The 13010-nt window shown below is 38.3% G+C and overlaps 2 protein-coding genes across 2 annotated transcripts in view; both read right to left on the bottom strand.

Moving 5' to 3' along the window:
* The window catches only part of LOC129764582 (lachesin), a 364995-nt gene that overhangs the window by 303742 nt on the left and 48243 nt on the right, over positions 1-13010 (bottom strand). The gene's annotated exons all lie outside the window — the stretch shown is intronic.
* On the bottom strand, positions 3372-5437 carry LOC129764581 (myrosinase 1-like). The gene is made up of 6 exons (XM_055763792.1): positions 5288-5437; positions 5006-5222; positions 4368-4940; positions 4004-4315; positions 3699-3937; positions 3372-3635 (listed from the first exon to the last, which is right to left on the bottom strand). The coding sequence occupies exons 1-6, from the start codon at positions 5305-5307 to the stop codon at positions 3401-3403; spliced, it is 1596 nt and encodes a 531-aa protein (XP_055619767.1). The 5' UTR covers positions 5308-5437; the 3' UTR covers positions 3372-3400.

Here is a 13010-nt window from a genome sequence, read left to right as displayed (position 1 = left end):
GACGCCACAGTGCAAGTCGAAGGAAATTTCTTTGACGAAAAAATCCCCCAGCCAGAACGGGAATCGAACCCGAACACCCGGCATGATAATGTGAGACGCTAACCACTCGGCCACGGGTGCACAACTCTTGGCTGTGTAACTTAATTCGTTCCTTCGTTCCGTTCATCTTTCGAAGCCAAGAATGGAGAATGAATGATAGTCTGTTCTGAAGTAAAACTTGAATTTCCCGTACGGTATTTTCCAGATAGTTTTTAACTCGAACAGCAACATGAGGCCAAACGTTGTCATGATGGAATATTATCGACTCGTGTTTGGTCGCATAATCTGGACGTTTTTCGGCAATAGCTTGCTTTAAATGGGTTAATTGTTACCTATAGAAATTTCCATTGATCGTTTGACCAGGCTCTAACAGCTCATAGGGAAATAAACCCTTCGGATCCCACCAAATACAGAGCATTTTTTTGGCACCGTGGATATTCGGCTCCGGCGTTTTTGTTCCTGATTGGTCCGGTTTCACATACAGTCTATCGGATTTTGCATTTTGCATTTTCCCCGGTAAGAGTATAATTTCCCATAAATCCTCCTTTGGATGTACCCTGCGGCTTTAAGTTGTTTAGTAATAGTTTGTCGCGTTAATGCCAATGATTCTGCACGCTCTGTTTGTATACGACATTAATCTTCGAGTAATGTGTCAAATTCCTCGTCTTCAAACTTTTTCGGTTAACTTGGACGCTTTTTGTTTTTAACACTAAAATCACCACTATGAAATCGCCCAAAACCAATTCCTACAAAATCTATCCGTAGGTTCATAGTGACCATAAACTTCCACAAGAATTCTATGCGCTCCAGCTGAACTCTTCTTCCAATATAAACAGAAAATCAAAACTTACCGCAAATGGTTATGTGCAACAAAACTCTAAATTTTCAACGCAGTAAAAATTGAACTTGTGGTACAAAACTCAAAGACTACACCCAAAGTTAATTTTTAGCACATGTTATGGCACCCCGATTTATTACATTAAATGAGCTGAAAAATAACAGAAAATGTTCTACTCCCCAATACATGTATATCATTTGTATAATACATATGCTAGAGCCAATATGAGCGAGCGAAACCGGAGACACATTTAAATGAAAGCATATGAAAGCTTTTCGTATAGTTTGCCAAATACGCCACTCATTTTTTCTGAGTTTCCAGAGATTACAGTCGGTTGAATTGAAGTATATAGTGTAGGACATAACAACTATCTTCATGTAAAAGACTGGCCATTTGAACTTTATTATTGTGTTCAGGTGCGAAACATTCAAAAAACAAAAATTCCAGTGTTTCAAAACTACAGAACCAGATGGAAAAAACTCTCACTACTTCACAAAATTAACGTCAATTTCACATGAATTACAATAAGTTTCTAATTAGTAGGTCATCTTTAGTTAGTTCTTAATCAATTTAAATAACCCATTCGGGGTGGTTTCGACCAAGCTGCGCCATGTTGTAGTGTGTATCTCGTTCTACACAGAGGATACTGCTCGTTTAGGCTCTTCAAATCACTCATACTGCTTCTAAGTTGTATCTACAATTCGCACGATCACCCCTCATATGTTCTTGATAGCGTTTTTATCTGGTAAACAAGCTGACAAGTCCAGAATCTTAAGCCTCTATTCAATGAAACATGCCTTGACTTTCCGGATTTTGTAAATTGATGCCAAATTACCCAATTATCACGGTGTTTTTGTTTTTACATTGTTTTTGCAAGCAGTGAATGGTTCTGAAGTACTTCTTTGCATTTCTGACTGTTCATGCGTGTTGATGATAAACTACCTAAACCAGGCCTTTTGGAGAAAATTCTTCCATAAAAATCTCAACTCCAAAACTGCGGATCTAAAAACTAATGTAAAAGCTAATCCCATGGGTTTTACTATATCAGGAGAACTTCTCTGATGAAAAGAAATCCAATTTGAATACATTTTCGTCATACTGGAAGGACTTACGGAATGTGTCATGTAATTTTTCAACTCGAAACTTTGCAGATGGCAGTTTGAGGGTTTGAGGAAAATATTTTCAAAACGGCCTGGTTCAGATACCAATACCAATGTACAGTCAGAAGTGCAATAAAGTACTTCAGAATCGATTACTTTTGTTTTTGGATCAAAAACACCGTGATAATTGGGTAATTTGGCATCACTTTATAAAATCCGGAAAGTCAAGGCATAGTTTATTGAATAGGGGCTTCAGATTCGGTACTGATCAGCTTGTTTACCAGATCAAAACCCTATCAAGAACTTATGAGGAGTGATTGTACGAATAGTAGATGCAGCTTAAAAGCAGTATGAGTGATTTGAAGAGCTTAAACTAGCAGTATCCTCTGCGTAGCACGAGATACACACTACAACATGGCGCAGCTTGGTCAAGACTACCCCGAATGGGTTATTTAAACTGATTGAGCACTAAAGATGACCTACGAATGAGAAACTTATTGAAATTCATGTGAAATTGACGTCAATTTCGTAAAGGAGTGAGAGTTTTTCCATCTGGTTCTATAGTTGTGAAACACTGGAATGTTTGTTTTTTGAATGTTTCGCACCTGAACACAACAATAAAGTTCAAATGGCCAGTCTTTCAAATGAAGATAGTTGTTATGTCCTACACTATATACTTGAATTCAACAGACTTCTCACATATCTCTGGAAACTCAAAGAAAATGAGTGGTTCTATAGTTGTGAAAAGCAGTGTATTGTCACGCTTCTATATAACAGCACTGGCAGCTATATGGATAGCGTGGTCGTGTGAAATAGCTTTGCATTCCAGCCGGCCTTGGTTCGATTCCCATTGACGTCGAATGGACTTTTTTGGCACAATCCCAAATCAAATGAGAAAATAAAACAGAAAGAGATGTCTGCTCGCATACATACAAACCATTTTTAGGCTTTTAAAACAGCTCATTATTTGAGCATTTGAGCTTCCAGCACACGAAATGGCATCATTTCTGCCAAAGATGAAATGTTTTCTGCCAACGCTAGTTTGGTTGTAGTAAACGATATTTGATTGACAGTTGCTGACACTTCACAGCTGTCGCCATGGATTATTTGTAGCAGCATGTAGCATCTATCTTGCGGAAACGGAGCGAAATAAGTTGCTCGCCTAATAAATTTGGTGGTTTAACGATGTTGAAGGTCACAGTTTCAAATTGAGTCATTACGTGGTATTCTTCAAAACCTCTCTGTCAGTTGGGAATATTCATGGATTTTTAATACAAGATGAAAAACAGATTGAGTAAAGCAGTTTAAACCGACATTTAGAGTTATGTGCATTACAAAAAAAATATACAGCTCTTGTCATAATCATCGGCTATTGAAATTCGACTAACAACTCAATAAACTACAATTATGCAAACGAACGTGTTCACACCTTAAATATCAAACAACTCAAAAGAAACACTGCGAATAACCCTAAGATTATTGACAATGAAAATGATGAATGAATCCTTGCTTCACTGATGACAACATCCGGTTGCGGTAAATAGCTCTCATCGATCTTTCTCGTTTCAATTATTCTCTTGTAAACTTTCGCTGACATCTTGCCGTAGCGCTTTCGATTGGGATCGTTAAAGTCCACATGGAAGAGACCAAATTTACTCCTGTAAAAAAATAACGTTCAAACCGGCGCTCTCAATTTGATGAAGGTAAGAAGTTGAACCCACGTGTAACCTGCTCTCCATTCAAAGTTATCCATCAAACTCCAAGCCATGTAGCCTCGCACATCGCATCCATCCTCCATTGCATCCAAAACGGCGTTCAGATAGCCGTTGTAATACTGTACCCGTTGAAGGTCGACGGTTCCGACAGCCGTGCCAACGCCATTCTCAGTCACCCAAGTTGGAGAATTATCGAACTCTTTCTTCACCCAGTTCAACAAATTCTTAAGCCCAGAAGGGACAATCTAAGAAAAAAAAAACGCATATTGATCAGCACTCGGTTAAAAAGTTACTTTTTATAACCATTGCACCTTGATCCAGTCTGTATCTGCAGAAGGCCATTCGGGATCGATAGTCAAAACCGCTCCGGCATCGTGATCATTCGAGGGTATTTCAAAGTTCGCCGAATTTTGTTCATCATTTTTGCTTGCCAGTCTTAAGGTATACGTGTTGAGCCCAAAAAAATCGGAGGTGCCCTTTATCCTTTCAATTTCCGCCTCAGTAAACGAGGGAAGTCTGGATCTTTTGAAGCCTTGCTCTGCGCTCAGATTCCCAATTCTGTCTTTCATGATTTGAGGATAATCTCCTTCAGCTGAGAATATAGGATGACCAAACCATCCCATCTAATGTATTTCATGATTAAGTCTTCGATCGAAGCATATTCTAATTACTCACATTGAACTGTAAACTCCATTCGGAAGCTTCCAAATCGTCGAACGAATCCGAGGCCGGCTCGACCCATCTTGCATCCAGAGATATTCCAATGATTCCTTTCTGCTGAGTCTGGTATTTTTCCCGATACAGATGAACCACCTCGGCATGGGCCTTCAAGATGTTGTGACCGCAGACATAGTCTGCTACGCCAGGAAAGTTTAGGGCTGGAGCTAAGCCATCCGTACCGTATGAGCTCTCACAAATATACCACGGTTCGTTGAATGTTGTCCACATTTGCACGCGATCGCCGTAATTTTCAAATGCCACATTTGCATAGTCTAGGAAATGTTGCACAATATCCGGGGTGAGCCAACCACCTAAATCTTCTAAACGTTGGGGAAGATCGAAATGATAAAGCGTTACAGCCGGTGTAATTCCGGCTTGAAGTAAACCATCGATCAGATCGTTATAATACTGAATTCCTTTTTCATTAACCCGATTGCTCAATCCCGATGGCATAATTCGGGCCCACGCAATCGAGAATCGATAGATGTCCACACCCAGCTCCTTGATCATTTCTACATCTCTTCGCCACTGTAATTGCGATTGCGAATTTCAAATTTTCATCTTATCATTTCATCAAACTAATTCCACTCCACCTGATGATAGCTGTCACAGGCAGTGTCACCAGTGCTCCGGTCCTCGATCTTTTCCGGATGCTGGTGGGTGAAGCGATCCCATATCGATTCACCCTTTCCATCAGCATTCCAGCCGCCTTCGATCTGATAGGATGAAGTACCGACGCCAAACTTGAAACCAGGTGGGAATGTTCGTTCGCTCTCTGCTGATAGACCACCCGCCACACTCCAAATGAGTCTTTAGATTGTGATAGATATTGAATACAGTTTACTAGCTCACAACTATTTGATACTTGTACTTACACTACTATTAGTCTAAACATCACAACAAATCTGCGCTGATACAGCGCGTCCAATTAGCAATGTATGCACTTTTTGAGCTCGTGCTGTGAAGTGTTCATCACAACAAGTGCTTCAAAGTGAATAAAATTAAACCGGTTGTTATCTGTTCGAGTTATATTATCTTCTATCAGCTGTGGTAGTCATTGTATTGTAAACTGCACTGCCTCAGAAATGATTAGACAGGCCCTGACGAAATATTGCATAACAATTGAAGCAGCAAGTATTTAAACAAGCTGCATCTCGAAATTTGAAAAAATAGCTAACTCATTTCAGTTATGTTTAATTATGTATTTTTCATAGATATATAATTATGTATTATTCATAGATATATAGCTAAAAAACGAAAAATAACATCTCTCTGATTTTCAAATATATTATGTAAAATTATTTCCAGAAAAAATATAAAAAGATATAGCGCGTTCTATCTTTAACCGAGAAAATTATGAAACACTAACTCAATCAATAAGGCGTCGTGCACAAATTACGAATCGCGAGAAGAAGGGGAGGGGGGAATGGGGTCCAAAATCCGGATTTTTAGCGTTACGTAACTTGTAAACGACGCCTAATTACAAAAATGAAAATTCAAATTTTTCGCAAAACTGATATTTTGTTAAAGAAAGCTAACTCATAAGCTTCAATTTTATATGTCGATCTTTTGAATCGGTCCAGTAGTTCAAAATATATGAATGGGAAAAATGGTTTTTTTCGAGCCATCGGTTAAATTTTAAAAATTAGCTTTCAAGAAAAATATTCATTTTTTTGCAAGTTCAATATTTTTTAATAAAATGCTAGTTCATTGGCTTCAATTTGATATGTCGATCATCTAAATCGGTTTGATGGCCCAAAGATTATGAAATTTTTAATAAAATCATTTTTGGGAAAAAAATATTTTTCGGACCGCCCTAAAATGAATATGGGCACCATAATAAAAAAAATAAAATAAAATAAAATATGGGTCTAATGTTTCGCGATAAAGAACAAAAATATAATTTTTCACGAAAATCTTAGAACCATTATATCGGTTTGGCATGGAACGGCTCTATTACTAGCTGACCCGGAGAATTCGTCCCTCTCAAAATAATTTTTTTTCATATGAATCCTATCTAACATTCACGTTTTCTTACTGAGCGGACGTTCGTGGGTTCCATTGCAGAACTCGCCATTGACTTAACTTCTAATTGGCCCTTTACAATTTCCTTTTATTATACATTTTCCACTACTTCTACCAAAGTATTTAATTTATTAAAAATAGAACAATATATCTATTTCCAAACACTATTTTCGCCTAATAGTCTTGCTTCACTTACTAATAACATGTTTCTCCGTTACATGGATTACATGTTGAATACCGAAAAGTAAATTTTCATTCATAATTTTTATTCTCGAAGCGCGTTATTCCACCTGAGATTTTGTTGCCACTTTCGCTTCACACCAACAGAACAGATAGTTTCGCAGACGCGGAATCTAATTGAACTAACAACGATGTCATTGTAGAGCATATGGGAATTATTTTTATTCTCTCAAAGCTTTTCGAAGATTTCAAAATTTTAACCATAACATGGCATTGATCTACGGGCAGAGACAAGCACAACAAAATAAAGACAGCAGCTCAAATCGGACCTTCCTTCCCCGGGTTTTGCGCTTACTAAAAAATTTGGCCTTCCATTTTTATTTAGATAGATAATAAAGCACATGCGTTCACTTCTAACGAAACTTTGGAACTAAATGTATTCCTCATCTCATGATCGTTCTCTGAGAGTAATTGTACCCGATCACTCTTAATCGGTCCATTGCTGTCAAAGTTTTATTTCAGAGGTGTTCCCGCTAACAAGGGGCATTCGCCAACAGTCGCCACTTTTGAAAAAATCTTGACAATTTTTTACGCCGCATAAGTTGTATATGGATGGAAAAACCGCACATAGAGGGTGTCCCACATCAAATTACATCACGGAAAAAACGCTATTGAAAATTACCTAGTGGACCGATTCTTTTCAAACATTCAGACAATAAAATATAACCCATTAGTAAACTTTTGGCATATTTAATTCATTCAATTTCAATACCATAACAGTATGAATGCTCGAACTTTACGCTTAACTCCACTCATGAGGGTCTGTATAACAGCTGACTATAGCTTCTTCTGTACGGAAACCCACTTTTCGGAAGGCCGCCTTGACGTAAGTCTCATCATTCAAAGTTTCATAACTTTTTACACAAAAATCTGGCTTAAAAACTCTTAAAACACCTGCAAAATTTTGGTCAAAGAACGAAATGTAGGAAATTATTTGAATTTCTCTAAAAAAAAAACTTGTTTTTCAAATTACACTGAAACAAATATTTTGAAAATTGAAATTCATTGTTCTCAAAAACATTTTTTTTTAATTCTCTAACAAATTACAAATTATGGACTACAGCGTAGACTCGATTATATACAGTCTCCGATTTCTATTCACTGTATATAGTCGAATCCTGTATATAATCGAGTCAAAAAAACTTTTTTTATTCGTTTTTTATGCAAATAAAAGAAGAATTTAATTTTTGATTGAACCCCTTAAAGTTAGAGAACACCTTTCTCACATGAAAAGAAATATTTTTTTCCGGGAATCATCAGATGATAGATGATCATATTTGATGAAAAATATCCTTCTACGCTTATGATTGAATTTCAACAATGACAGAGTTATAAAACTTTTTTTTTGTCTCGGGCTATGTTGCCTCAAACTGGCTCTACATTAAAAAGTACGCTACGTGAGCCAATTCTGTTGCTTTCATTTGAAAGTTGAGAAAATTTAATACAGGATATAGTAGTGGAAAATCTAAATTAGTGAATTTAAATAACATTTTGGAAGTGAAAATTGAAAAATTAGTATTAAACTTGATTGTTTCCATCAATCAAATTAATCTTTCAACCACAATCAAATCACTCTACAATTTGTTCTTTGACACCCAACTGCTATCTTTCTTAATTTCGCTGCAATATCTATATAAAAAAATCCTGGTGAAAATTCAAGCATATTCAAACATTAAATATATATATTTGAAATATAAAAAACATTATTTTTTTTTCAAACTGTATATAATCGAGCCCAAAATTGTATATAATCGAGTCTGCATACAGCGCGGACTCGATTATATACAGTTTCTGATTTCTTTTGACTATATATATAATCGAATCCTGTATATAATCGAATAAAAAAAAAATTATTGGTTTTTTTTTGCATGTATTTTTCTTTTTTTTTTTGAATATAAAAGAGGAATTTGATTTTTGATTCATCCCCTTAAAGTCAGAAAATATCTTTCTCACATGAAAAAAAAATTTATCCAGATTCTCTCAGAGGGTGATAGACGATAATTTTTTTTTTCCCAAAATATATATTTTATTAAGGCACATGTGGCGTTAGCCTGACGGGGCCGGGAGTCCAATATTTTGACAATTTTTGTCTTACAACTATGTTAGTAATATGTAACCGATTACTCGCGGTTGGCTCGAGGTTAGTATTACAAGTGTTCTCATAATTGGTATGTTGCAGTCTTCGATGCTCTGTACGTGTGCCCGACACGGGATACTTCCTATTGGGATGCAGCTGACCATTAATCAGCAACGCCCCCCTAGTCTGTACTCCATATCTAGCGTGGTGCGTCTTTCTCGACTCGAGGAATCCAGGATAGAATGGTCACTAGCCGGCGCAATCATCAGCTCGTGTAGAGTTGTCATGAGCGGTACAACCTTTGGCTCTTGTTGAATGATCAGTGGACTGCATAACCTTCGGTCCGTGCATCTGTAAAGAGTGTGTGTATGTATTGCCGCGACTAAGTAAAAGTTTATAGATCGGATAGGAGGGATACGAAACAGGGACACAACGAAGGAAACATCATTAAACGTTGACATCGGCGTTTCTGAGGAACAGGTATAGATGAAGCAGAAGATCAGGATCACGGCTACCTAAGATATCCCGGACGGGGATATCCGATTGTCCGCCTTGTGCTCTCAGTGCTCTAGAGAGCTGAGAGCGAGCAGCATGGAACCGGATACACGACCAGACAACATGCTCGATGTCGTGGTAGCCATCGCCACAATCACAAAGATTGTTTGCAGATGACACACATAGACGATCATATTTGATGGAAAAAATCCTTCTACGCTAAACTGACCAGACGTCCCGCGTTACGCGGGACAGTCCCGCATTTCAACAAAATGTCCCGCGTAAGATTCCGTCCCGCGAAACGTCCCGCATTTGGCAAAAGAAACGACAATGTCCCGCGATATCAATATATTTCAATATCACAATTTGATCATGTTGATTTTCTTAAATGGATGAACATAAAAAAAAACTTTTATTTGGCAGACTGTTCAAGAGCGCTTCTAATGCATTTCAAAAGCAACAAAATTGTAAAATGATTTTCGTAAAAGTCCCATATTGATCCGCAGGGACCAACGTGAGTCAGACAAAAAGTTCATCTTTGGTCCCCTAGCTCGGTCAGGGCTTAACGTTTTAATTGAGCCGGAAGAACTAGTGTATACTCGACAGGAAAAGGCAGAATTGTTTGATGAAGTATCGTAAATGAAGCGCTGGGCGTTCTTACGGAAGTTGGATCTTATCTTATGTGTTATTTTACCTTTTCGTTTTTTGGTGATCGTCTGTCTCTCTATTTTGGCCATTCGCCCAAAAGTTTTCTATGGGATGCAGCTAGGGAATGTTGGGAAGGTTGATGGTTTTCGCGACAATGTTTATCTCCAGCCGATCCATCCTCCAGTGATCTTTTGGCATAATGTGCTGATCCCAGGTTCGGCATAAATACCACATCACCTTCCCAACTACGGCAAGCCTTTCGTACTATATATCTCCCCGTTCACCATATGACTCGGAAGAAGAGCGGACATTCCCTTCACGTCTGTCAGAGAAGCACCTTCTTCGAGAACTTGATGTGAATGATACATTCGACGTCATCGATTACCTGGGGAACGTAAAGTACCCGGTCCCCTGCCATTCGTTGAATTCTAGCATCAAGTTTTGTCTTTCATTATGAGTACAAAAAGAAGTTTTTCACCAGCATCTCAAGCTACTCCTTCTGGGTGATTGCCTGCTGCTCAGATACGGCCGGTCTCGGCTGACGCTTCCGCATAAAAATGTCCAATTTGGCCAGATTCTTCTCCACCGTATGACCGGTTGCTTCGATCTCCCGGCTTAAGGAACGGCAAAGAGATGATATTGTGAATACCAGATCGGCTATATCTGGCGGACACAAAGTGCCTCAGGATGTCCAATTGCTTCGCTGTGGGGTGGAGCTTGCAGTATGGAGAAATCATCAAATTGCTTGAAAGACTTAATAAACGTAAGATTTAAAGAAAATTTGTTCCTATAAATTATCTTTCATCGCCATCCGGAATTAGTCCATCTTTTTTGAATGCATACGTTAACACTAAAATCGATGAAAAATGAATTGGAATTTTCGAGCATTCCATTCGGTAATTTGAAGAAAATTGTAGAATTCGAATCGTGCTTGCCAGGCGTAAATGCTCTGATCGAGCGAGTGATTTTCGGGCGTAAACAAAATCTAAACCACCGGAAAATCACAACTGAGTGCCAATACTCAGAAAGAAATAATATTGATTAGTTTAGACTTGCTAAACTATGGTTTATGTTCACATAACGTTTTGTTTTATGTGTCCCGCGTTAGACCTCTGACCATCTGGTCACTTTATTCTACGCATATATTCGAATTTCAACAATGACAGAGTTATGGAACTGGCTCTACATTAACAAAGTACGCTACGGAAGACGATTCTGTTGCTTTCATTTTTTTTTATCCCATTTATTTATTTATTAGGCTCATTAGCATTTTAGCTGTAACAGAGCCGGGTTTAATCGTGTACATGTACATATGTTTATGTTTCTATAAATTGTGAATTACACAGTAGTTAGTAGTAGCCATTTGGGCGTTAAGTTTTCTGTTCCATTACATTATGGTAAATTACACAGTAGTAGCCATTTAGGCGTAAGGGTATTCTTTCTGTTCTTCCTTTGTTCAGCAGACCGGACAGCGGAGACAGTTGATATTGATCATTGTTGGGTTATTTATAGAACAGCAGCCCGATGTTTCTTGCAGAGCAGAGCAGTTGGTATGGATGAATCGATCTTTGTTCCACCGTGGATCGATTTCCATCGCAGATGATGGTTGCGTGAACGTAGTTATTCTATAACAACACAAAGATGGTCAATTGAGGGCCCTGAGTTTGAACTCACGATCGATCGCTTGGTAAGCGAACGCGTAACCAAGTGGCTACGAAGACCCCTTAATTGCTTTCATTTGAAAGATGAGAAAATTTGATACAGGATATAGTAGTGGAACATCTAAATAAATGGATTTTAATAACATTTTGGAAGTGAAAAACTTAAAAGTTAGTAAAAATTTTTATCGAATATATAGAACCGACCATGTACGTTTTTGACGTAGGACTACGTCTAACCGGAAGATATAGGGGGTGAAATGGAAATCTAGGCACTGAACAAGTAGGAAAAAATGCAAGATTTGGAACGCTTATAACTCGAGCATTTCTCAATAGATCGCAAAGGTTTTTGCATCAATTGATAGGAAATATATCTACGCATCTATCATAACGAATAACATTTCATTTTTCTTGAGATAAATAATTGAATAGTTGTGAAATATCAAGCATTCTCAAAATTCACTATGTGCCCATTTTTGATTGGTCCATTTTGTGCTCCTCAAATCGTACCGACCAAAACGGGCAACCAGAGCAGCAGCGAAATAGAATGAAGCACGATTGGAAAGGAAAAAGAAAAAAATGAACGAAACATTGGTCGCAGTCTCACACATGCGTAATTCTCGAGGCAGCCAGTCAGCTTAAAAATCCCCGCTCCGCTGCCGTAACGATCATTCTCATTCAAACCGTACACCACATCGGTTCGCATCACAACACATCAACAAACCAACCCAAGCAGCCATGTCTGGACATGGTAAAGGAGGAAAAGTGAAGGGAAAGGCAAAATCCCGCTCGAACCGTGTTGATCTGGAGTTCCCCGCAAGGGTAGCTAGGCCGAGCGCGTTAGTACCAGTGTACCAGTCCACCTAGCCGGCGTTATATAGTTTCGGCCGCCGAAGTGATCGAGTTAGCTGGCAAAGCTGCTCGCGACGATAAGAAAACCCGCATTCGGAACAGAACACATTCGGTTCGGTGGACATCAAGACAACAGGCAGTTGCAGCGAGTGGCGAATGGCAAAAGCAATCGCAAAACGGCATCAGGTAGCAGAAGAAAAAAGTTTGTTCTTTATACAAACTGCTTTGGTGGCAAATCCAGAACAAGGCGGCATCGAGGGCGTTCGAAATGGTTTTCTTCAATACCATGAGTACTAAGTTTTCTAAATTGGAACCATTCCATAAAACAAGGCGCTTTTCAGGGCCATTAAACCTTCCAAAAAAGAGTTTAGGAAATACAGTTCAATGCTTTCTAAAACATTATCCAAAATAATAATAAAACACAAATTGATGTTTTCATAATTTGTTTGCCAGGATCTGATGAGTATGTGAATTTGACAGTTGTTCTGAGCTTATTGATAGTTGGGGACTTTCCTGATTATTCAATTTTCCCCAATTCTTAAATTGTTTCCAGATTGAAAGTACAGTAATTTACAATTAGTTCGACATTAAGCTAATTGGACG

This window comes from Toxorhynchites rutilus, chromosome 2, assembly GCF_029784135.1.
Source record: "Toxorhynchites rutilus septentrionalis strain SRP chromosome 2, ASM2978413v1, whole genome shotgun sequence".
In the NCBI taxonomy this organism is placed as follows: domain Eukaryota; kingdom Metazoa; phylum Arthropoda; class Insecta; order Diptera; family Culicidae; genus Toxorhynchites; species Toxorhynchites rutilus.
This window is presented reverse-complemented; position numbering and strand designations above follow the sequence as displayed.

Coding starts and splice junctions, on each gene's coding strand:
- LOC129764581 (XM_055763792.1), bottom strand. CDS start 5,307: ATGTTTAGACTAATAGTAGT. Junction 4,941..5,005: donor CCTGTGACAGCTATCATCAG/GTGGAGTGGAAT, acceptor TCGCAATTACAG/TGGCGAAGAGATGTAGAAAT. Junction 3,938..4,003: donor CAGATACAGACTGGATCAAG/GTGCAATGGTTA, acceptor TTTTTTTCTTAG/ATTGTCCCTTCTGGGCTTAA.